The sequence below is a fragment of the Coregonus lavaretus genome (assembly GCF_964263955.1).
Source record: "Coregonus lavaretus genome assembly, chromosome: 27".
Lineage (NCBI taxonomy): Eukaryota > Metazoa > Chordata > Actinopteri > Salmoniformes > Salmonidae > Coregonus > Coregonus lavaretus.
The window spans coordinates 13,034,070-13,059,641 of record NC_140014.1 but is presented as its reverse complement, the minus strand read 5'-3'; the positions used below and the strand labels follow the sequence as shown (position 1 = coordinate 13,059,641).

The following is a 25,572-nucleotide window of genomic DNA, read 5'->3' as shown; positions in this document are numbered from 1 at the left end:
GATTTCTGGCTCTCACAGACCTGTAACTTCTTCTTTAAGAGGCTCCTCTGTCCTCCACTCGTTACCTGTATTAATGGCACCTGTTTGAACATGTTATCAGTATAAAAGACACCTGTCCACAACCTAAAACAGTCATACTCCAAACTCCACTATGGCCAAGACCAAAGAGCTGTCAAAGGACACCAGAAACAAAATTGTAGACCTGCACCAGGCTGGGAAGACTGAATCTGCAATAGGTAAGCAGCTTGGTTTGAAGAAATCAACTGTGGGAGCAATTATTAGGAAATGGAAGACATACAAGACCACTGATAATCTCCCTCGATCTGGGGCTCCACGCAAGATCTCACCCCGTGGGGTCAAAATGATCACAAGAATCCCAGAACCACACGGGGGGACCTAGTTAATGACCTGCAGAGAGCTGGGACCAAAGTAACAAAGCCTACCATCAGTAACACACTACGTCGCCAGGGACTCAAATCCTGCAGTGCCAGACGTGTCCCCCTGCTTAAGCCAGTACATGTCCAGGCCCGTCTGAAGTTTGCTAGAGTGCATTTGGATGATCCAGAAGAGGATTGGGAGAATGTCATATGGTCAGATGAAACCAAAATAGAACTTTTTGGTAAAAACTCAACTCGTCGTGTTTGGAGGACAAAGAATGCTGAGTTGCATCCAAAGAACACCATACCTACTGTGAAGCATGGGGGTGGAAACATCATGCTTTGGGGCTGTTTTTCTGCAAAGGGACCAGGACGACTGATCTGTGTAAAGGAAAGAATGAATGGGGCCATGTATCGTGAGATTGAGTGAAAACCTCCTTCCATCAGCAAGGGCATTGAAGATGAAACGTGGCTGGGTCTTTCAGCATGACAATGATCCCAAACACACCGCCCGGGCAACGAAGGAGTGGCTTCGTAAGAAGCATTTCAAGGTCCTGGAGTGGCCTAGCCAGTCTCCAGATCTCAACCCCATAGAAAATCTTTGGAGGGAGTTGAAAGTCCGTGTTGCCCAGCGACAGCCCCAAAACATCACTGCTCTAGAGGAGATCTGCATGGAGGAATGGGCCAAAATACCAGCAACAGTGTGTGAAAACCTTGTGAAGACTTACAGAAAACGTTTGACCTGTGTCATTGCCAACAAAGGGTATTTAACAAAGTATTGAGAAACTTTTGTTATTGACCAAATTCTTATTTTCCACCATAATTTGCAAATAAATTCATAAAAAATCCTACAATGTGATTTTCTGGATTTTTTTTCTCATTTTGTCTGTCATAGTTGACGTGTACCTATGATGAAAATTACAGGCCTCTCTCATCTTTTTAAGTGGGAGAACTTGCACAATTGGTGGCTGATTAAATACTTTTTTTCCCCACTGTATGTACTGAGACATTATTGGTACCGATTTCTCATTTGCATTTAACAACCACAGTTGTTCTAAAAGATCATCACGATAGGGATCATATTGCATGGTGCAGTGATATTCTGACTTTCCTCTTTCTGCTTCTGGTATCTGAGCCTGAATAAACCTACCCCATTTCCTGACTACCCTATCTTCTTCTGTCTCAATATCCCCTAACCAATAGACATTTGCTGTATCCTGTTTCGTTACCATTTGTAAGTTTAACCCTGCCTTGTCTATAATTACCCCTTCGGAGGAACATTGAATTTGTATACCCATTTTGCATAGGGCATCTCTTCCCAATAGATTGACAGGGTGTGTTCTGATACAAGTATAGGGAGGGTTGCGGATTTGTCATCCGCTATCAGGTGAACTGGAGCTGTCATTGGAATTAACTGCGTTTGTCCCGAGAAAAAATGTGATTGTTACGCAACAGGACAGTTAACACGCGCTGCCTGCTAATTATCTATAGGCTGTTTCAACTTGTCAATTTCAAATTATTTTCCAACAAGTTTTATTTTCAAACAACAGTTTGAATTGAGGTGTGTTCCGCCTCCTCATTAATTCACATAGAAGTAGACCATTTCAGTGTTGCAGACAATTTATGTTTGAGGCTTTACTGAGCCAGACAAACTGCTCTCTTTGAGGAGAGCCCAAGCACTTCCCTAGTGTTTCCGCAGATCAAGTTTGCAGGCATTTGCGCAGTCTTGCACGAACTGGCACATTTTCTGGCTGGCATTTACAGTTTTATTCACATGTTTTCAAGTACTGGTGACAGCTAATGCATTCCGATTATTGCATAGATTGTAATGGACACCTATGATGTGTGTAAAATACTTTTTTGAAGGTTTTACTGATTATAATGAGCTAATGCTAAGCTATTTGCCAGCTATGTGTGGCGCCATGTTTGTTGACATTATACAATGCATTCTGGGTGTCACGTAAACGTCTGTCAGACCAAAGATGATATACTGAGGTGAAGGAATGGTTCTCATCTTTCGAGTAAACTTCCGGAAGTGAATGATCCTAGATGACACACCCTTCAACATGCATACTGTAAACAGACCAAACTCATCTTGTCTCCTCTTATTATCTTTGGTTGAAGCGAGAAAAAAAAAAAAAAACATGACCTCCACCGCAGACTGGCTAATCTAGTATGAACCAAATACAGTTTGTTTTGGCTTTCCTTTCATGCCTTCCCTGAAACTCTCTGGTGCCCCCCTGGAGAGGCGTGCCACATTATGAAAACCTCTGGTATAAGTAATATGGTGAGACTTTCACCTAGCCTATCAGATGGCAAGGTGGAGCGATTACCATATTGATTGCATGGCAAAGCCTCTCAGATCTGTGCATAGGGTCCAGAGGTCCATTTGGGATTGGGCCATGTCTGTTCTGAACAATACATTTCTATCTGAACGTTGTGTAACACAAAACTTACACATACAAACGACTACATCATACAAACATCACACCTGCCCAAACCCACTAGCCCCCACCCCAATCTCCAGCGCCTTTATAGCACTTTCTGCCACATGGCCTCAAACTGCATGATTTTGTTTTTCTCTGTCGCCCACGCGCTAAAAATGTTTAAATAATAAAGCATTTGACCTTTCCATTGTGAGAATGACGGAGGATTGGCTGATTTCCAGTTTGAGTATAGTTTTTTAAAAGATAATTGATGAGAAGAGTATTGTCCAACCCATTGGGTATTTCACTGCACCCTCATATGTCATGTCTTGAAATATACAGACAGACAAATTAAAAGTATATTTACATTACAGTATCTCTGACATCCATCTTTCCAACTCCGCCCATAACTTTTTAATTTTGTAGCATTCCCAGAAGGCATGAATTATTGAGTCATTAGTAGTTTTACACTTCAGACATGACTTGTGACGTTGCACTCTCCTGAACGCACCTCAGGAGACAGTTGAAAGTGTTTGGAGAAGGTAGGGAGTAGACAGAGAGAGAAGGATGCAACTGCAGCCCACAATTCGGGGCGTTCCTGCATGTGGGCATTCCTGTATACGCAGGAACCCCTCTTTATGCTTCTATTATTTAGCTATGACTCCAGTACATAGATGGGAGGCACACACTGTAATCTAGCTAGCACACAGGTGTCACCCCCCGCCTGCTGTGTACCGGAGTAACTAGCGGTAGGCGGTGTCCTATCAGGCAAGGTTTTCTCCAGGGCACAAGCAAGCTAGCTAGTTAGCACACAGTGTTGCTCCCGCCTGCTGTGCTAGCGGGAGGCGGGGGCGACCAGTATACATTGTCCTTGGCCCCCGCCTGTCCGGCACGTTTTTCTCCGGTACGCAGTCGGCGGGAGCAACACTGTGGGGAGCAACACTGTGTGATAGCTAGCTAACTAGCAAGGTAGCACACGGTGTCACTAACTAGCAAGCTAGCTACGTAGTTAGCAACGGTGTTGCTCCAGCCTCCCGCCTGCTATACTAGTGGGAGGCGGGGGTGACCGATAGACAGTGTCCTTCGCCCCCACCTGTCGGGCAATGTTTTCCCGCGAAAACTCAGATAATTATTTTACTTCCCTTTTGACCCACATTCAAAAGTGTCACACAAGCATTATGGTGTCGTGCTCGAGGGGGGGTGGGGCGTTCATGAAGGAACCAATGGGGTGCTCGAGGGGGGGGACGTTCCTGCAGATGCAGGAATGCCCACATGCAGGAACACCCCGAATTGCAGGCTGCAGTTGCACACTATTGGACAGAGAGGCTGAGAGGTGATGATCAGACATGACAACAGTGCTCCCCTACTGGTGGAGTTGGTAATAGACAACACCTTTTTCACTTCATCCAGAGTTCTTTGGTGAGGCTGTGTATCACAATGACAGAGATTATACCACACCCAGTCACACCTGCCAACACTGTAAAGGCTGTGTGTGTGTGTACAAGGTGCACTGGTGATAGCCACCATCATCATTGCAGGTGTTTCACAAGCTGTGAGGTTATGGCCTTACTGCTATCAGGCCACTATCTGCAGCCCCATGGCACAACAGGAGAGCAGAGTGGTGATCAGGACTGATATCAAGACAGTCTTATATACTAACACCAGCATTCTAACAACAGTAGAATGAAATACCGCTGACTTATGACAGACTCATTGTGTCTCAGCAGTACTTACAGTGTGTGTGTCTACAGTATTTTCCAGATGTGTGTGTGTGGCATCTCCACAGTCAGTACTTACTGGCCCCACACAGTTGAGAACAATGACAGCCTGTTTGCACATGGCAGCCAGCGAGTCAGGCTCTCCCACATCAGCCACGATGACATCCACCGCAGTCCTCAGCTCCGGCTTACCTAATACACACAGCAGAGGACTCAGTCATTTCACCTTTATATTATAAACATCTACTTACCAATACACCAGACATCATTATTTGTTTAACTACATCACCGAGGACTTGTCATGGACCAACACCACCACAACTGGGCGCAACAGCGTCTCTACTTCTTAAGGCAGGTGAAGAAATTCGGCATGCCACCCCGGGTCCTCTCCAAATATTACCGCTGCACCATCGAGAGCGTCCTGACCGGTTGCATCACGGCCTGGTACGGGAATTGCTCCATCCACGACAGCAAGGCCCTCCAGCGGGTGGTGAAGATGGCCCAGTACATCACTGGGACCGTGCTCCCACCCATCCTTGAAATGATGCCTGAGGAAGGCCTGCAGCATCATCAAGGACCCCACACACCTCCGCCACGGCTGTTCAATCTCTTATCGTCGGGCAAACAGTATCGGAGCAGGAGGTCTGATACCAAAAGGCTCAGAGACAGTTTCTAACTACAAGCCATCAGACTGCTGAACACTTGAACTGACTCTCTGCACCTTATCACACATGCACTCATGTACACACACACACACACAGAGATATACAATCATATACACACAAACACGCAACACACACACACATCAAAACTGCTGCTACCAGACTCTTATTATGATTGATTGCTAAATACTTCCCCAAAATATCTGTAAATATTGGACTATAAATTGTGCCTTCCTGTATTATACTTATGCTAAAATGTTTACTCTATTCTACTGAGCCATTTACTTTATGTTCATATTCTTATCTTTTCTTATTGTTGTTACATTGTCGAGAAGGAACCTCGCTTGGAAAATAAATACATTTACATTTGAGTCATTTAGCAGACGCTCTTATCCAGAGCGACTTACAGGAGCAATTAGGGTTAAGTGCCTTGCTCAAGGGCACATCGACAGATTTTTCACCTAGTCGGCTCGGGGATTAGAACCAGCGACCTTTCGGTTACTGGCACAACGCTCTTAACCACTAAGCTACCTGCCGTCCAATACATGTAACTTTGGATGACAAGATAATGATGTTTGTCTCCAACAACTAAAGAAGTTATGTCCGATTTATGTCTTGTCTCCTTGCCACGACACTAATGAGTATTGCGATACTGGTATCGTCCCGGCCCTACAGTGCTTTGCATCAGCCCCCTGTATAAGTTGACATGTTATGTGGTACAGTACAACCTGTAGCTCATGACCAAACAAGGACTGTTGTAAATTAGGCACAAGTTGAATGCTGTGCCATAGCCATAACAGATAGGAAAATACTGCCCTATTGAAACATGGGGTATAGTAGGATGAATGGCTATCAAATAAGTCATATTGTACACACATGGCAAAGTAGACTACGTGTCTATTGCATATTCCAAACAAGCTCTCTAATGTACCTGCAAATGTATAATATTTAGCTATATAGCCTAACCCATGACAATTGTCTGAAATGTCAACCTGGTCATGTGAGGGGGGGTAAATGATACAACACAGTGACTAGGTTTTAAATTAGTCCAGGTGAGTTTACTGTCTGGCATGACACACAGTAAACTCAGTGTTGACACTGTATGACACCGAACTGTCAAGAAAGCTTCCTTCCTTGAATCCCCCTGGAAAATCCGATTACAATGCACAATGGTGTCAGTCTACTAACTAGACCAAAGATCATCTCTGGCTAATCTCTCGTGGACAGTGTAAACATATTTACGCTAAACTTTTGTTCTGAGTTAACAGATAATACTCTTTGGTTAGCATCCAGCGTGAACAAATTAAATGTATAAATTGTATTTGATAGTTAGTTAGCTAGCTAGCTAGGTCAATGTCAATGAAGCCAGTACGTACCGAGGGCTCCGGCGGCCTGCTCTAGAACTTTGTCCAGTTTCTGTCTGCTTCTCCCAGCCACAGCCCATGTCAGCGACCCATTCGGCCCCTCCGATACGGTCCTGGCCACCTCTTCAACCACGAACTGCCCCGTGAAACCCGAAGCACCAAAAATAACAATGTGATAGGGTCTGCTAGAGGAGGTATCCACCTTCGCCATAGTTACAACTAGTTATACTCAGTGAAACACCGACCAACGACGAGAGAGGGTAGGGGAATGAGCGCAACGCTAGGAGCGTGCTCATATAAATGACAGATAGCAAAGCTGTCACTTCCGTAGTCTGATGATGATGCTCGGTCGCCGGACTTTGACCGCACTGATTAAGATATGAAACCTAAACACCGCTGATGCAAATAGTCTGCATGCACAAACAAAGCGTTTTATTGATGTTAGTTTAAATACAGCTTTTTGTATTTCTTATAAACATGTTATTTGATCTCATTAACGTGTTCAATTAAATAACCAATTGAAACGCTGATATCTGAAAATTAGGTGTGGTTGTAAAAGTTTTGGTTTACAATTGGATGTCTGTGCTGTCAATCTGTCTTTATTTTGGATCATCGCTTGATAGTGAGGGAGTTCGATTAATCTCGCCCGGGCGCCCGTGAGGCATGTTTGCTCCGGCTGAAAGTTGAATGCATTCGATTTGGAACCAGGCTGCCTCCCGGGCGTGAGCCATGTGCGCGCTCTGTCAGACGGAGAAGTCGCATCAACAAAAAAAAAGTTATGTAATTAAGCAGGTGTAGTAATAAGGGACAGTTGCTTTTGTGGCACAGTTGATGACATGGAGGGCTACAGACCAGAAGGTTGAGGGTCCGCTGACAAGCTAACAGCTCTCCCTGCCTGTTTCATTAGACCTACACAATTATCAGAGCCAGCTGCAGACAATGATCAGCTAGGTGGAAATCAGATTTTCAACATTTTCATGCTATATTTATAATTATATATCATATGTTCAAGGAATTGTCCACCAAGTTTATGTGCCAATGCACCACAACCAATAAACAAAACCGACTTGGCACTTGAACATCATGGTTTGCTTTTTCAACACCACAATCTGCACAGTTTGGATGCTGGAATTATATTATGGATGAAAGTGAGCAGGTAGCCTACAGGAAACTTTTGAAGTAGCCTAGTCAGATTAAAACATTGTGACTGGTTGTGTTTAAGCCACATATAAAAGGTAATACATTTTAAAAGTAAAATTAACAAATATTTAGGCTATAGGCTATTGAAGAGTTATGGGTTCTAGATGCACGAGGAATAGCCGCTTGGATCAGAGAGCAGGCAGAGCGCATTTAAAACTTTGCTGAACATTCTTATAGGATGACTTGGGAGAATGATGATCCACAACAGACAGCACATCTCTGTATCAAAACTTAAAATACAGCCAGACTGGCATGCCACTGTGCCTTTCTATACCTTTTAAACTGTTCAGAGTAGATCTACAACTGATCCAAATGGAATGAATGGAATTAAATATTAAAATCATAGGGCTTTTGCATCCTTATTCAAAATACATTTTCACTGCAGTTTACAGCCTAGAGTTGAATTTTGTACTCTCTTGAAAACAATAATGCAATTATTCATTGCAATGTGGAGTTGTAGGCTAGTCTAGGTTGGATAATTGTATTGTCCCTAAACAAGATCAATAGGGGAGCTTCACTGTTCTTTCATGCTCAATGACGCATAATGGCCTATCCGCTTATATTGAAAATTGGTGCAGCTTTGAATTATTATATGTGTGGTATGATTGATAGTTAGCATATTGCAGATCTGGACAAACGATCCACCTACCACTATTGTCACTATAAATGGTGGATAGAGGGCAGGATAGACAGCTAGACTGGTAGACCTGTGTGGTATAGTTACCGCGCAGAAAAGCGTAGTGCATAACCACACCGGCCACGTTGCTTGCATAAGCATTGCTAAATAAATGTAGACATAATAATAATACATGTCATGCCCATAGGGCGGCGCACAATTGGCCCAGCGTCGTCCAGGTTTGGCCGGTGTAGGCCGTCATTGTAAATAAGAATTTGTTCTTAACTGACTTGCCTAGTTAAATAAAGGTAAAATAAAAAAAATAAAAAATACATTCAATAATTTCACCCTCACCGCTTGAGCACGAGCATCTGTGTAACCAAGTGCTAAAATAGAACTTGGTTATATTTGAGACGCTTGACGCACTGCAAGTCCTGCCTCTCACATCTACTCATTGGTTTTCAGGAGTATACAACCCCACATGGGTATTTGAAGGATGTATGAGGAGATATTTATCATAGATACCTAACAAAAAACTCTGAGAGCATCATTTTGAGGTCATATGAATTTAACATTTTAATTGCTCTGCCATTTCCAATGTCTTGACTTTTCCTAAATAAGTCTATTCCACACACTGTTGTTAGAATTTCAATATCACAAATTGAGTTTGTGTTATAAGCAATTTTAGGGGAACATGTAATTTCCTGTCTCAAAGCTACTGTAATTTTACACATAGGGCTATAATAATAATAGATGTAGCCTAAAGACAATATTAAATTCACAATAGTCTGATGGATGACAATATTATTAATTGCCTTGTGAATGAAGATACTGCAGCGCAGTAGGGAACGGAGCATACCAAAAAACAACTTTTTCTAATCAGGTAAGCATAGCTGCGGGAAGTAGGGTTGCTGAGGGTGCTGTAGCACCCCCTGAAAAAAAAAGAAAGAAAAGAAGATGTCTGTAGCGCAGGCAAAAACATTTTTCAGCATCTCTGCTTTGGCAAGAAAGGTAGTTGTATAATTAAGAACAGTATCTTGCAGGATTCAATAGTTGGAAATGTAAGACTTGTTGCCCTGTCCCTTTCTCTATGATTGTCATTCTAATGGAATCCAGAAAGAACAACATCAACAGGTGCAAAGTTATGGGCAAAGACACAAAACAGCAACATTACATTAAATAGTTTTCTTGATTAAAAAAAACATGGAAAACAAACACTTTTTGTGCAGTATTAATTTACCATCCTAACAAACCACTTAATGTAAATGTACATTACTGTATTTTACATTGGCTGGTCATCTAGGATTGTACCTGTAAACTTTACATCACCATGAAGAAAAACAATGCACAATACAGTAACTGAGTACATTGAGACATCAAGGGGGTTGTGATGATGTGGCTCAGTTGGTAGAGCATGGCGCTTGCAATGATAGGGTTGTGGGTTGGATTCCCATGGGGGACCAGTGTGAAAATGTATGCACTCACTGCGGTAAGTTGCTCTGGATAAGAGCTTCAACTGAAAAATAATGAATAGACCATTTCAGTTTCGACATAGAAATATGTTGAGTTTGCTCGTATTTCAAGAATTATTCCACAATTATTATCAGATTGTTTTGTACCGATAATTATCAAAGTCATGTTACAAATGCTGGTAAATATCTCACAAAAGTAGTGCACTTGGCCTTTACTAGTCCTGTATTAGTGGACTGATATAGACGTCTTCAGCATGGGCATTTTTTTCCCCGGTAAATTTCCACCGGTATAATGTCCATTGCTCGTGTTTCTTGGCCCAAGCAAGTCTCTTCTTATTATTGGTGTCCTTTAGTAGTGGCTTCTTGCAGCAATTCGACCATGAAGTCCTGATTCACACAGTCTCCTCTGAACAGTTGATGTTGAGATGTGTCTGTTACTTTAACTCTGTGAAGCATTTATTTAGGCTGCAATTTCTGAGGCTGGTAACTCTAATTAACTTATCCTCTGCAGCAGAGGTAACTCTGGGTCTAACATTCCTGTGGCGTTCCTCATGAGAGCCAGTTTCATCATAGCGCTTTATGGTTTTTGCGACTGCAGTTCAAGAAACCTTAAAAGTTATTGAAACTTTTCGTATTGACTGACCTTCATGTCTTAAAAGTAATGATGGACTGTCGTTTCTCTTTGCTTATTTGAGTTGTTCTTGCCATAATATGGACTTGGTCTTTTACCAAATAGGGCTATCTTCTGTATACCACCCCTACCTTGTCACAACACACCTGATTGGCTCAAACGCATTAAGAAATAAACAAATTACACAAACTAACTTTTAACAAGGCACACCTGTTCATTGAAATGCATTCCAGGTGACTACCTCATGAAGCTGGTTGAGAGAATGCCAAGAGTGTGCAAAGCTGTCATCAAGGCAAAGGGTGGCTACTTTGAAGAATCTCAAATATAAATATACTTTGATTTGTTTAACACTTTTTTGGTTACTACATGATTCCATATGTGTTATTTCATAGTTTCGATGTCTACACTATTATTCTACAATGTAGAAAATAGTAAAAATAAAGAAAAACCATTGAATGAGTACGTGTTCAAAAACCTTTGACCGGTAGTGTAAGTATTCAGCCCCTTTACTCAGTACTTTGTTGAAGCACCTTTGGCAGCGATTACAGCCTCTAATCTTCTTGGGTGTGATGCTACAAGCTTGGCACACCTGTATTTGAGAAGTTTCTCTAATTCTTCTCTGCAGATCCTCTCATGCTCTGTCAGGTTGGATGGGGATGTTCGGGTCTCTCCAGAGATGTTCGATCGGGTTCAAGTCTGGGCTCTGGCTGGGCCAACATTCAGAGACTTGTCCCGAAGCCACTCCTGCGTTGTCTTGGCTGTGTGCCTAAGGTCGTTGTCCTGTTGGAAGGTGAACCTTCGCCCCAGTCTGAGGTCTTGAGCGCTCTAGAGCAGGTTTTCATCAAGGAGCTCTCTGTACTTTGCTCCGTCCATCTTTCCCTCGATCCTGACCAGTCTCCCAGTCCCTGCCGCTGAAAAACATCCCCACAGCATGATGCTGCCACCACCATGCTTCACCGTAAGGATGGTGCCAGGTTTCCTCCAGATGTGACTCTTGGCATTCAGGCCAAAGAGTTCAATCTTGGTTTCATCAGACCAGAGAATCTTGTTTCTCATGATCTGAGAGTCCTTTAGGTGCCGTTTGTCAAACTCCAAGCAGGTTGTCATGTGCCTTTTACTGAGGAGTGGCTTCTGTCTGGCCACTCTACCATAAAGGCCTGATTGGTGGAGCGCTGCAGAGATGGTTGTCCTTCTGGAAGGTTCTCCCATCTCCAGAGAGGAACTCTGGAGCTCTGTCAGAGTGACCATCGGGTTCTTGGTCACCTCCCTGACGAAGGCCTTTCTCCCCTGATTGCTCAGTTTGACCGGGAGGCCAGCTCTAGGTACCCTTCCCAAGATCTGTGCCTCGACACAATCCTGTCTCGGAGCTCTACGGACAATTCCTTCGACCTCATGGCTTGGTTTTTGCTCTGACATGCATTGACAACTGTGGGACCTTATATAGACAGATGTGTGCCTTTCCAAATCATGTCCAAACAATTGAATTTACCACAGGTGGACTCCAATCAAGTTGTAGAAACATCTCAAGGATAATCAATGGAAACAGGATGCTCCTGAGCTCAATTTCGAGTTTCATAGCAAAGGGTGTGAATACTTATGTAAATAAGGTATTTCTGTTTTTTCTTTTTCAATCATTTGCATAAATTACTAAAAACCTGATTTCGCTTTGTCATTATGGGGTATTGTGTGTAGATTGATGAGAAAACAAATATTTAATCAATTTTAGAATAAGGCTGTAACGTAACAAAATGTGGAAAAAGGGAAGGGGTCTGAATACTTTCCGAATACACTGTAAGTCACGGATTGCGTGGAGAAGGATTGTGCGTCCCTGTCGGGCTCAAGGTCTGCCCCCAAACCCCTGTCATGGACCTTGCATATAGCCACGGGGCAGAGGGCAAGAGGTTTGGTTAAAGCCCCATCTGAGACAGTAATTGTACGTTCCATTATTACAGCCTAACAGTCAACATGTCTATCCACTAGCCTCTATAAGGTGAACATGTGGTAGCCTAAGTTACTGGTAGAGCTGAGTCAAATAGCCTATAATGGAGACAATGCCCCTTTTTTGGGATAAAGTATAAAATCATATCAAATCAAATGTTATTGATCACAGACACATATTTAGCGATGTTATTGCGGGTGTAGCAAAATAGTTGTGTTCCTAGCTCCAACAGTGCAGTAGTATCTAACAATTCACAACAATACACAAATCTAAAAGTAAAATAATGGAATTAAGAAATATATAAATATTAGGACGAGCAATGTCGTGGTGGCATTGACTAAAATACAGTAGAATAGAATACAGTATATACATATGAGATGAGTAAAGCAGTATGTAAACATTATTAAAGTGACTAGTGTAACATTATTAAAGTGGCCAGTGATTCCATGTCTATGTATATTGGGCCGCAGCCTCTAAGGTGCAGGGTTGAGTGACCGGGTGGTAGCCAGCTAGTGATGGCTATTAACAGTCTGATGGCCTTGAGATAGAAGCTGTTTTTCAGTCTCTCGTCCCAGCTTTGATGCACCTGTACTGACCTCGCCTTCTGGATGATAGCGGGGTGAGCAGGCCGTGGCTCGGGTGGTTGATGTCCTTGATGATCTTTTTGGCCTTCCTGTGACATCGGGTGCTGTAGGTGTCCTGGAGGGCAGGCAGTGTGCCTCCGGTGATGCGTTGGGCAGACTGCACCACCCTCTGGAGAGCCCTGCGGTTGCGGGCGGTACAGTGGCCGTACCAGGCGGTGACACAGCCCGACAGGATTATCTCAATTGTGCATCTGTAAAAGTTTGTGAGGGTCGTAGGGGCCAAGCGCTGTTGTGGCTTCATAACCACACTGTCTGTGTGGGTGGACCATTTCAGATTGTCAGTGATGTGTACGCAGAGGAACTTGAAGCTTTTCATCTTCTCCACTTCGGTCCCGTCGATGTGGATAGGGGTGTGCTCCCTCTGCTTTTTCCTGAAGTCCACGATCAGCTCTTTCGTTTTGTTGACGTTGAGGGAGAGGCCCTCACCCCCTCCCTGTAGGCTGTCTCGCCATTGTTGGTAATCAGGCCTACTACTGTTGTGTCGTCTGCAAACTTGATGATTGAGTTGGAGGCGTGCATGGCCACGCAGTCATGGGTGAACAGGGAGTACAGGAGGGGGCTGATCCTGTGTTGAGGATCTGCGAAGTGGAGGTGTTGTTTCCTACCTTCACCACCTGGGGACGGCCCGTCAGGAAGTCCAGGACCCAGTTGCACAGGGCGGGTTCAGAACCAGGGTATGAGTCCTTCATTCATCCCATCCTTGAAGACATCACAGATATATGGATAGTGAAAAGAGATATTACGCTAGGCTACCAACCAAGTCATGTCAGATCAGTGATTATTTCTTTATAGCCTATATAGCCTATCATCATTTATCTAATAGGCCTATTTAGATCAGTTATTATTTCCTTGATTTGCCTCTCCGCCCACAGATACGTTTGCATAAAACCCCACTTCATTGTTTATTCCTCCCACAGCCGTTGGATAGGCCTATAATTTACTTTCACTTGGCCACTGTGACGTACAATTAGCCTACAGGTTAGGGTACTCAATCTAGTGGGCCGCTATAGGTTTATAACGGGCTGCAAAATAGCAGTGGTGTAGCGAATTTAGAGCGCAGCTAGACATGGGACACATACACATACACACGCATAGCCCTCGGTCTCCACCAGGATGCCAAGATAATTTTTTTATTGGGTGTGCTCATGTAGCCTACTACATTTACATTTACATTTTAGTCATTTAGCAGACGCTCTTATCCAGAGCGACTTACAGAAGCAATTAGGGTTAAGTGCCTTGCTCAAGGGCACATCGACAGATTTTTCACCTAGTCGGCTCGGGGATTAGAACCAGCGACCTTTCGGTTACTGGCACAACGCTCTTACCCACTAAGCTACCTGCCGCCCATACTAGCCTATAGTCGTTAGAAGGATAGTTGCCATAAGGGGTAAATACTCAGGGGTGTGTATTCATGGATGCCAAGGGAAGCCAGGCTTCCAAAAATATTTTACCAATTTAAAAAAATCTAATTGTACAATTTTGTATCTTTCGACTCTCTGTGTTTTCATAATTTTCCGTCAATTCGCAAACGGCTGAATCTCACCGGAGAAATCAGAGCAAGGGAAACAGCGGCCCTCTGTCTCAGTATGTGTAGCCCATGTCTCTGATGCTGTCTGGACCAGAAGAGTATGACATGTTGCTGCCGTAGCATTTGATTGATGATTGATGCCAGCAAGCATTGATTAAAAAAAAACTATAATAGAATTAGCCAAATCAGTGTTGAGCTGAGCTCAACTGTGGGTTGTTCTGGTGCAGCAAAACGCCCCCCAAGGGAGGCCAGTTTGTATTTGGCTTCACACCAATCAAAACACATCCTAAGCTAAACATAATTGTCAGAAAAACGTGTCTGTTTCTGGTCTGCTTGTGTTGATGTCCTGCAGTAGCTAGCTTACTAAATTGGCCCTTTTCTAAGCCATGGATGGAGATGGGGATTTGGGGTTTTGACTTAATTCTCTGTACAGGCCAATGATTATGATGGCGATTCTGAGCCTAGTAAGCTCACATTAACTAGCTAGCTAACTTAGCTGGTTCATTGTTGCCAATGCGAGGATGTTTGGCTAGCAAGCATTTTTGCTAGGTAGCCTATGAAAACTAAAACTAAAAGCGTACTGTATGACAGAGCCATAGACCGTTTTTCCAACATGAAAGAGAGGAGGTGTAACAAGGTGAGTAGGACGGAGCCAGGCACAGGAGGTGTGAATCATAGAATAGGGTTTATTTGGCCAACACAGCAGTCCGCAGCAATGCGTAAACTCCACCTACACAACAACATGGGCTCCCGAGTGGTGCAGCGGTCTAAGGCACTGCATCACAGTGCTTGAGGCGTCACTACAGACCCCCTGGTTCGATTCCAGGCTGTATCACAACCAGCCTTGATTGGGAGTCCCATAGGGCGGCGCACAATTGGCCCAGCGTCGTTCTTAACTGACTTGCCTAGTTAAATAAAGGTTAAAAAAAAAAAATACAGTGGGACTTAAATGCGTACTGGGAAAACAACACACGGGTGAATATTCCGGCGATAAAAGTAACATAATGCTTAACACGAGCTAGCGACACCTCCACATGGAACAATAACACACAAAGACATGGGGAAGCAGAGGGAATAATTATACAGAGACTGATGAGGGGCTATGTACCAGGTGTGTGTGAAAAACAAGACAAAACAAATGGAATGATGAAAAGAGGAGCGGCAGTGGCTAGAAGGCCAGTGACGCCGAAGCCTGCCCGAACAAGGAGATGAGGCAGCTTCGGAGGGAGTCGTGACAGGATGATAGCGTTGCCATTCAACTAGTCTATAAGTAGGGTGAGTCAACATTTTTTTGTTTACACACCCACACAAACAGACAGACAGAAATCATCGACAGCCACACGGTATTTAGCAACAATGATTGGACTAAATTGTTTTTTTGGTATCTTTAAATTTGTTTTCAGTGTATGAAACTAAGCATGATGATGTTTAAATGTTTACATTGAATGGTGCTGGAATAGTGGAGGCAGTGCTCCTGTTGTCTTTGTGCTGAATTGCAGTAACTGTGGTTCTAAATCAGTTGTTGTTTAGTAAACTGTCAAAAACATTAACTTGCGTGACCATTTTGTTACATACAATACTTGCTTTGTGGACTTCACCAGACAGATGTTTCGTCTCCGGTTTGTGTTGAGAAAAAAAACATGTGTAGTTGAATTTATTCCGCCACTGTGAGACATTTTTGTTGTCACGGCCTTATTGTATACTGTATCACGGTGGCGTATGAACTTATGGGTTATTGAGCAAACAATGCAAATATCACAAAATGTAATATGACTTTTTTAGTGTCTTGGCTTGGCTTCCCCAGCGATTTTACCCACGCACGCACCTTTATTGGAAATACTACTGTTAGTAAAGCTCCATGGATAAGATTTTTTGCAAGGTGTTCGCGTAGACTACGCAGCAGAACGTTTTATAGGGAATTCGGAGGGCAGACTGACAGGGACTTAATTCCAGTTATTTTCGCATTCAGTGACAGTTCCAAGAAAGTGTTTTGTTTGTGCTCATAATGCACCATGGCCGTTAGAAGAGTGTATGCCTATAGTCTGAAATTGCCAGTGGGGTACTTGTGTGAGTGCATGTTCGTGCGAGTTATTAGATCATTACATTGATACGTGTGATTGCGCAGTGACGCCTGTTTGAATGAGTGTATTAGATCATTAGATTGATGGCCATTCGTTGTTTTTCCCCTACTTTTTACCACCCACCCACACACACCAGCATACACACACAACCCAGCCCATTTCTACCTATGTATGTAACCACGGTTCCTCCTAATGAAAATAATCTGTGGCACAACCTCTTCCTGGTCCTAATACTTACAGTTGAAGTTGGAAGTTTACATACACCTTAGCCAAATACATTTAAACTCAGTTTTTCACAACTCCTGACATTTAATCCTAGTAAAAATTCCCTGTTTTAGGTCAGTTAGGATCACCACTTTATTTTAAGAATGTGAAATGTCAGAATAATAGTAGAGAGAATGATTTATTTCAGCTTTTCTTTCTTTCATCACATTCCCAGTGGGTCAGAATTTTACATACACTCAATTAGTATTTGGTACCATTGCCTTTAAATTATTTAACATGGGTCAAACGTTTTGGGTAGCCTTCCACAAGCTTCCCACAATAAATTGGGTGAATTTTGGCCCATTCCTCCTGACAGAGCTGGTATAACTGAGTCAGGTTTGTAGGCCTCCTTGCTTGCACACGCTTTTTTAGTTCTGCCCACAAATTTTCTATAGGATTGAGGTCAGGGCTTTGTGATGGCCACTCCAATAGCTTGACTTTGTTGTCCTTAAGCCATTTTGCCACAACTTTGGAAGTATGCTTGGACCCATTTGCGACCAAGCTTTAACTTCCTGACTGATGTCTTGAGATGTTGCTTCAATATATCCACATCATTTTCCTTCCTCATGATGCCATCTATTTTGTGAAGTGCACCAGTCCCTCCAGCAACAAAGCACCCCCCCTGCACGATGCTGCCACCCCAGTGCTTCACGGTTGGGATGGTGTTCTTCGGCTTGCAAGCTTCCCCTTTTTCCTCCAAACATAACAATGGTTATATTGGCCAAACTGTTCTATTTTTGTTTCATCAGACCAGAGGACATTTCTCCAAAAAGTACGATCTTTGTCCCCATGTGCAGTTGCAAACCGCAGTTGGCATTTTTTATGGCGGTTTTGGAGCAGTGGCTTCTTCCTTGCTGAACGGCCTTTCAGGTTATGTCGATATAGGACTCGTTTTACTGTGGATATAGATACTTTTGGACTTGTTTCCTCCAGCATCTTCACAAGGTCCTTTGCTTGTTGTTCTGGGATTGATTTGCACTTTTCGCACCAAAGTATAAACACCAAAGTACAGAACGCGTCTCCTTCCTGAGCAGTATGACGGCTGCGTGGTCCGATGGTGTTTATACTTGCGTACTATTGTTTGTACAGATGAACGTGGAACGTGGTAAGTCTCCCGAGTGGCGCAGTGGTCTAAGGCACTGCATCGCAGTGCTAGCTGTGCCACTAGAGATCCTGGTTCGAATCCAGGCTCTGTCGTAGCCGGCCGTGACCAGGAGACCCATGGGGCGGCGCACAATTGGCCCAGCGTCGTCTAGGGTAGGGGAGGGAATGGCCGGCAGGGGATGTAGCTCAGTTTGTAGAGCATGGCGTTTGCAACGCCAGGGTTGTGGGTTCGATTCCCAAGGGGGGTATGGAAAATAAAAAATAAAATAAAAATGTATGCACTAACTGTAAGTCGCTCTGGATAAGAGCGTCTGCTAAATGACTTAAATGTAAAATGTAAATGTACCTTCAGGCGTTTGGAAATTGCTCCCAAGGATGAACCAGACTTGTGGAGGTCTACAATTTTTTTTTCTGAGGTCTTGGCTGATTTCTTTTGATTTTCCCATGATGTCAAGCAAAGAGGCACTGAGTTTGAAGGTAGGCCTTGAAATACATCCACAGGTACACCTCCAATTGACTCAAATGATGTCAATTAGCCTATCAGAAGCTTCTAAAGCCATGACATCATTTTCTGGAATTTTCCAAGCTGTTTAAAGGCACAGTCAACTTAGTGTATGTAAACTTCTGACCCACTGGAATTGCGATACAGTGAATTATACGTGAAATAATCTGTCTGTAAACAATTGTTGGAAAAATGACTTGTGTCATCCACAAAGTAGATGTCCTAACTGACTTGCCAAAACTATAGTTTGTTAATAAGAAATTTGTGGAGTGGTTGAAAAACTAGCTTTAATGACTCCAACCTAAGTGTATGTAAACGTCCGACTTCAACTGTATAATAACATGGTTATTATGTGCTAAAAGAGCAAGGATTCCCTTGTTACTAAAGCCAATTCTAAAGTATAGTTTCACCAGGTCATCTAACTAAGGCATTTCAACAGTGGCAGACAATTTACCTGATTTGTTTAATATTAATAGTAAAAAAGTAATATGCTTAACAATAGTAGATACATTTCTTAACTACCAATGCTGTGCTTTTCATGAGGATGGTTCTCTCTAGCTCCCTGCAGCTGGTCTGGGCGTGTAGACAAGGACATGGGATAGAGGAACAGATAGACCTGTATTGTTTCAATTTCTCGTTGCTTCTGAGTAACCTGGTCACACGGTCAAGACAGAGCCTCAGAAGTGACCACAGTTTTTCAGTTCATCCTGTCTTTTACTATCTTCCAAGGGCACAGCTGTGTGGAGATATGGGCAGTAACGGAGCTAACGTTATCACTTGTTTGTGCGCTATGACCCGATACACATAGCCACAAGAAGAAAACAAGGTGGCTCCTGATCTGCCAGGGAGGGGCGTGCTTCTAAGAAAAGCAGAGATTGTTTTAGACACTTTGCAGAACTTATGAAGAGCTATACAAATCCTGTTGACTGTATTAACTTCTGCCTGTGTCACTCCCTGACTTATGGAACTCTTGTATGTTGAGTCAGGGTGTGGAGATCTATGTTATTATTTCTATGTTTACATTCTAGGTTTTGTGTTTCTATGTTTGGCCGGGTGGGATTCCCAATCAGAGGCAGCTGTCGCTCGTTGTCTCTGATTGGGGATCATACTTAAGTAGCCTGTTGGCAATCATTAGTTGTGGGATCTTGTTCCGTGTATAGGCTTGTATTGTGTTTAGCCTGAGGACTTCACGTTACGTTGGTTTGTTGTTTTGTTTGTGTGTTTATTTTGTTAAATAAACATGTATGCATTTCACGCTGCGCCTTGGTCTGACCCGTCCTTCAACGTCCGTGACAGCCTGCAATTGCATAACTAAAGATATTTTACAAATACTCAGAATGTCACGATCGTTGACGGAAGACACGGACCAAGGCGCAGCGTGATAAGCGTACATTATTTATTTCAGTACACAACACGAACAAAAACAACAAACGATAAGTGAAGTCCTGAGGTTAACACCAAAACAAACCTTTACGGAACAAGATCCCACAATAAACTAGTATAAACAGGCTGCCTAAGTATGGTCCCCAATCAGAGACAACGAGCTACAGCTGCCTCTGATTGGGAACCACCCTGGCCAACATAGATCTAAACGATCTAGAACGAAAACATCGAAAATGTAACAGAAACTCCACACCCTGGCTCAACATTTAAGAGTCCCCCGAGCCAGGGCGTGACACAGAAGCCGTTGTCTGTGTCAATTTCTAAAGTTTAAAGTTTGTTTAAGAATAAGAGAATATCAGCACTGTGCAAAGAATCCTCAACAGTGTTAAACAAATCAAAATATATTTTAGATTCTTCAAAGTAGCCACCCTTTGCCTTGATGACAGCTTTGCACACGCTTGGCATTCTCTCAACCAGCTTCATGAGGTAGTCACCTGGAATGCATTTCAATTAACAGGTGTGCCTTGTTAAAAGTAAATTTGTGGAATTTTTTCCTTCTTAATGCGTTTGAGCCAATCAGTTGTGTTGTGACAAGGTAGGGGGGTATACAGAAGATGGCCTTATTTGGTAAAAGACCAAATCCATATTATGGCAAGAACAGCTCAAATAAGCAAAAAGAAACGACAGTCCATCATTACTTTAAGACATGAAGCTCAGTCAATCTGGAACATTTCAAGAACTTTGAAAGTTTCTTCAAGTGCAGTCGCAAAAACCATCAAGCGCTATGATGAAACTGGCTCTCATGAGGACCGCTACAGGAAAGGAAGACCCAGAGTTACCTCTGCTGCAGAGGATAAGTTCATTAGAATTAACTGCACCTCAGATTGCAGCCCAAATAAGTGCTTCACAGAGTTCAAGTAACAGACACATCTTAACATCAACTGTTCAGAGGGGACTTCATGGTCGAATTGCTGCAAAGAAACCACTACTAAAGGACACCAATAATAAGAAGAGACCTGGTTGTGCCAAGAAACGCGAGCAATGGACATTATACCGGTGGAAATGTGTCCTTTGGTCTGGAGTCCAAACGGGAGATTTTTGGTTCCAACAACCATGTCTTTGTGAGACACGGTGTGGGTGAACAGATGATCTCCGCATGTGTAGTTCCCACCGTAAAGCATGGAGGAGGGGGTGTTATGGTGTGGGGTTGCTTTGCTGGTGACACTGTCTGTGATTTATTTAGAATTCAAAGCACGCTTAACCAGCATGGCTACCACAGCATTCTACAGCTATACGCCATCCCATCTGGTTTGGGCTTTGTGGGACTATCATTTGTTTTTCAACAGGACAATGACCCAACACACCTCCAGGCTGTGTAAGGGCTATTTTACCAAGAAGGAGAGTGATGGAGTGCTGCATCAGATGACCTGGCCTCCACAATCCCCTGACCTCAACCAAATTGAGATGGTTTGGGATGAGTTGGACCGCAGAGTGAAGGAAAAGCAGCCAACAAGTGCTCAGCATATGTGGGAACTCCTTCAAGACTGCTGGAAAAGCGTTCCAGGTGAAGCTGGTTTAGAGAATGCCAAGTGTGTGCAAAGCTGTCATCAAGGCAAAGGGTGGCTATTTGAAGAATCTCAAATGTAAAATATATTTTGATTAGTTTAACACTTTTTTGCTTACTACATGATTCCATATTTGTTATTTCATAGTTTTGATGTCTTCACTATTATTCTACAATGTAGAAAATAGTAAAAATAAAGAAAAACCCTTGAATTTGTTGGTGTGTCCAAACTTTTGACTGGTACTGTAACTGCGACTTTATTCTCGAAATATTGACACTTTATTCTCGAAATACAGCCACTTTATTGACTAAATTTAATTTAACTGCGACTTTATTCTCAAAATATTGCAATTTTTTTACTATCATGCAACAACAACAATCTTCACATGGCCTTAATACTCTTCCATACTACAGTAACAGAAACTAAAACCTTCATAAACATAACCAAATGATTATTTTATGCAATAGCATTAGGGTTTAATATATTCCCGAAAATAAAAATTTTTTGTCATGCAATACAATGCCACAGATGTCTCAAGTTTTGAAGGAGTGTGCAGTTTGCATGCTGATTGCAGGAATATCCACCAGAGCTGTTGCCAGATAATTGAATGTTCATTTCTCTACCATAAGTTGTTTTAGAGAATTTGGCAGTACATCCAATCGGCCTTACAACTGCAGATGGTGTGTATGGCATCTAGTGGAGAGTAGTTTGCTGATGTCAACGTTGTGAACAGATTGCCCCATGGTGGTGGTGGGATTATAGTATGGGCAGGCATAAACTACAGACAATGAACACAATTGCATTTGATTGATGGCAATTTGAATGCACAGAGATACTGTGATGAGATTCTGAGGCCCATTGTTGTGCCATTCATCCGCTGCCATCACCTAATGTTTCAGCATGATAATGAACAGCCCCATGTCGCAAGGATCTGTACACAATTCGTGGAAGCTGAAAATGTCCCACTTCTTCCATGGCCTGCATACTCACCAGACATTTCACCCATTGAGCATGTTTAAGATGATCTGGATCGACGTGTACGACAGCATGTTCCAGTTCCCGCCAACTTCGCACAGCCATTGAAGAGGAGTGGGACAACATTCCACAGGCCAAAATAAACAGCCTGATCAACTTTATGCGAAGGAGATTTATATTTTTGTTCAGTATAATAATAATAATATATGCCATTTAGCAGAATCTTTTATCCAGGTTAAGGTTTAGGGTAGGGACATCCCAAGAATCCCGGATAGCACTGAACCCTGGCTCACGCCCAGGAGGCAGCCCAGTTCTAAATTGAATGCAATCAACTTTCAGCCTGTGCAAAACAAGTCTACACTGATTAATCAAACCCCCTCTATGTCACTGCATTTTTACAACATTCAGGAAAGATGTACGCTGTCCGTAGATGAAAATAAGATTCACATCAGGGCAAACCAAACATGGCTATATCCAGTGGCGACCTGTCATTCAGGGCAGGTGGGGCAGTTACCTGTTTTGCATGTTTTTTTGGCATTAATACGTGTCACATATCGGTTTGCAAACAATGTAATAAAATAAAATCATTGAGTTAATAAAGCCTCCAAACAAACATGGTCTCTTTTTTGCTTTCTTGAGTAAGGCAGCTCAAAAATGCAGGTGTTTCAGTCTAGCTCAGTGCTTTCTGTGGTGGTGAGGCAGCCAGTGGAAAATACGGAGCGTTGGGGTTGGTAATGTTATCTAGTTGCGCCATGATTGGCTCAGTGTTCTGTCACTCATGTAGACACTACGTCACTGCCAAATCTAAGGGTAGAACTTGAAAATTCAAGCCCATTGGGTGCTGCCATTGAGTTACATTAGAAGTGCCCATTCAAGAAGGCTCAAGGTCATAGGCCACAGATAAAATGACATAAAATCACATTATATCTACAGTAGCTTTGATTGGACTGATCATGTCAACGTCATACTTTCAAAATCTTAGCCAACAGTCATCATCATGAATCAAGTCGACAATCTACTGGCAAATCTACTTTTTAATCCTTGTCATATGAAGCGAAATAATGAAGAGAAATTATAGATCAAACGTATTGGTGCTCATTGGCCATTGGCCATTGGACATAAACATTACACAACAACTTGGAAATCGCAAATTCAACAATTAGTGATTTGGAAGGAATCAGTGTCTAACTGCAACCATTGCAAAGCAATCACTAGCCTACTATTCAGTGGAGTGGGTGTGTGGTCCCAATTCATGGTTTAAGGGTCTCTTTTCCAAGCTTAAAATGATAAACATTCAACATTGGCCATGCTGTCAATCCAGCATGATTTCTGCCGTGCTCAAAACAACTATTAACTCAGAACTGGGAAATCTGACACAAAATAGTCCACATTGGTGAAGTGAAATGTTTCAAAGAATTCAAAAATTAATAATAACGGAAAAGTGGTGCGTGCATATGTATTCACCTCCTTTGCTATGAATCCCCTAAATAAGATCTGGTGCAACCAATTACCTTCAGAAGTCACATAATTAGTTAAATAAAGTCCACCTGTGTGCAATCTAAGTGTCACATGATCTCAGTATATATACACCCAGAGTCTGCAACACCACTAAGCAAGGGGCACCACCAAGCTAGCGGCACCATAAAGACCAAGGAGCTCTCCAAACAGGTCAGTGACAAAGTTGTGGGGAAGTACAGATCAGGGTTGGTTATAAAAAAATATCTGAAACTTTGAACATCCCACGGAGCACCATTAAATCCATTATTAAAAAATGGAAAGAATATGGCACCACAACAAATCTGCCAAGAGAGGGCCGTCCACCAAAACCCATGGACCAGGCAAGGAGGGCATTAATCAGAGAGGCAACAAAGAGACCAAAGATAACCCTGAAGGAGCTGCAAAGCTCCACAGCGGAGATTGGAGTATCTGTCCATAGGACCACTTTAAGCCATACTGTCACGGAGACCGCCGAGGCTGCTCCTCCTCCTTGCTCGGGCAGGCTTCGGCGTTCGTCGTCCCCGGAGTACTAGCTACTACCGCTTGATGTTTTCGATGTTTGTTTGGTTTTGTCTAGTTGATGCACCTGTCTTGTATTCTGTCTTGATTATGTCTCCTATAAGTTCCCCTTTGTTAGGTTGCATTTTGTGTGTTATTGTCCACCTGTCTAGCGTGTTAGGTTCTGTGTCCTTACCGTGTTATGGTATTTGCGCACTTGCGTATTTGTTCTCACCTCTTGTGTTTTGGGAGGTTGTTATTTTTGTGTGTACCTTACTTTATTTTTGAGTAAAGTATTCGTGACTATACTTCTGTGTCCTGCGCCTGACTCCACCACCGCATCCACTACAGAACTCTTGACAGAATAACACACCACCTATGGAGTCAGCAGGAGCAGCAGCGGCGGTGACCGAGTCACTAGAGGAGCGGGTCAGCAGCCAGAACACCATGATCCAGCAACTCGGCGCCGCCATGCAAGAGGTTATGAACACCCTGCGCCGATTGGAGAGAGGAGGCGTGCCCACACCTCCTCCTACCGTACCACCACCATTGGCCAGCCCCATCATACCAGCTCCGGAGTCCAGTGGGATTCGGCTCTCGCTCCCGAGGGCATATGATGGCACCGCAGCCGGGTGTCAGGGGTTCCTCCTTCAGGTGGAGCTTTACCTGGCAACCATACACCCGGCGCCCTCGGGATACGAGAGCGTTTCCGCCCTCATCTCCTGTCTCACAGGCAAGGCATTGGAGTGGGCCAATGCCGAATGGAGGGGAATAGACGCCGCCACCATCAGCTACGCAGAGTTCTCCCGCCGCTTCAGGGTGGTTTTCGATCATCCCCCAGAGGGTAAAGCGGCGGGGGAGCGTCTATTCTACCTCCGACAGGGGAAGAGGAGCGCACAGGAGTTCGCCCTGGACTTCCGGACTCTAGCGGCGGATGCGGGGTGGAATGAGAGGGCCCTCATCGACCACTATCGGTGCAGCCTGCGAGAGGACGTTTGACGAGAGTTGGCCTGCAGGGACACCAATTTAACCTTCGACCAGCTGGTGGACATCTTCTGGATACCCTGCTGGCCACCCGCGGACGTCCGGAGTTGGGGCCGTCCATTCCATCCCCCAGCACCTCCGA

At 43.4% G+C, this 25,572-nt stretch overlaps 1 protein-coding gene and 1 long non-coding RNA gene across 2 annotated transcripts in view; one reads left to right on the top strand and one right to left on the bottom strand.

Annotated features, from left to right (window-relative positions):
• The window catches only part of LOC311102379 (saccharopine dehydrogenase-like oxidoreductase), a 15,470-nt gene extending 8,419 nt beyond the window's left edge, over window positions 1–7,051 (bottom strand). The window contains exons 1-2 of the mRNA XM_084143701.1: window positions 6,560–7,051; window positions 4,601–4,713 (exon numbers count right to left, since the gene is read on the bottom strand). Of these exons, the coding sequence (XP_083999827.1) occupies window positions 4,601–4,713; window positions 6,560–6,758 (312 nt within the window). The 5' untranslated portion in view covers window positions 6,759–7,051. The remainder of the gene's footprint in view (window positions 1–4,600; window positions 4,714–6,559) is intronic.
• The window catches only part of LOC311102380, a 90,812-nt gene that overhangs the window by 5,607 nt on the left and 59,633 nt on the right, over window positions 1–25,572 (top strand). The gene's annotated exons all lie outside the window — the stretch shown is intronic.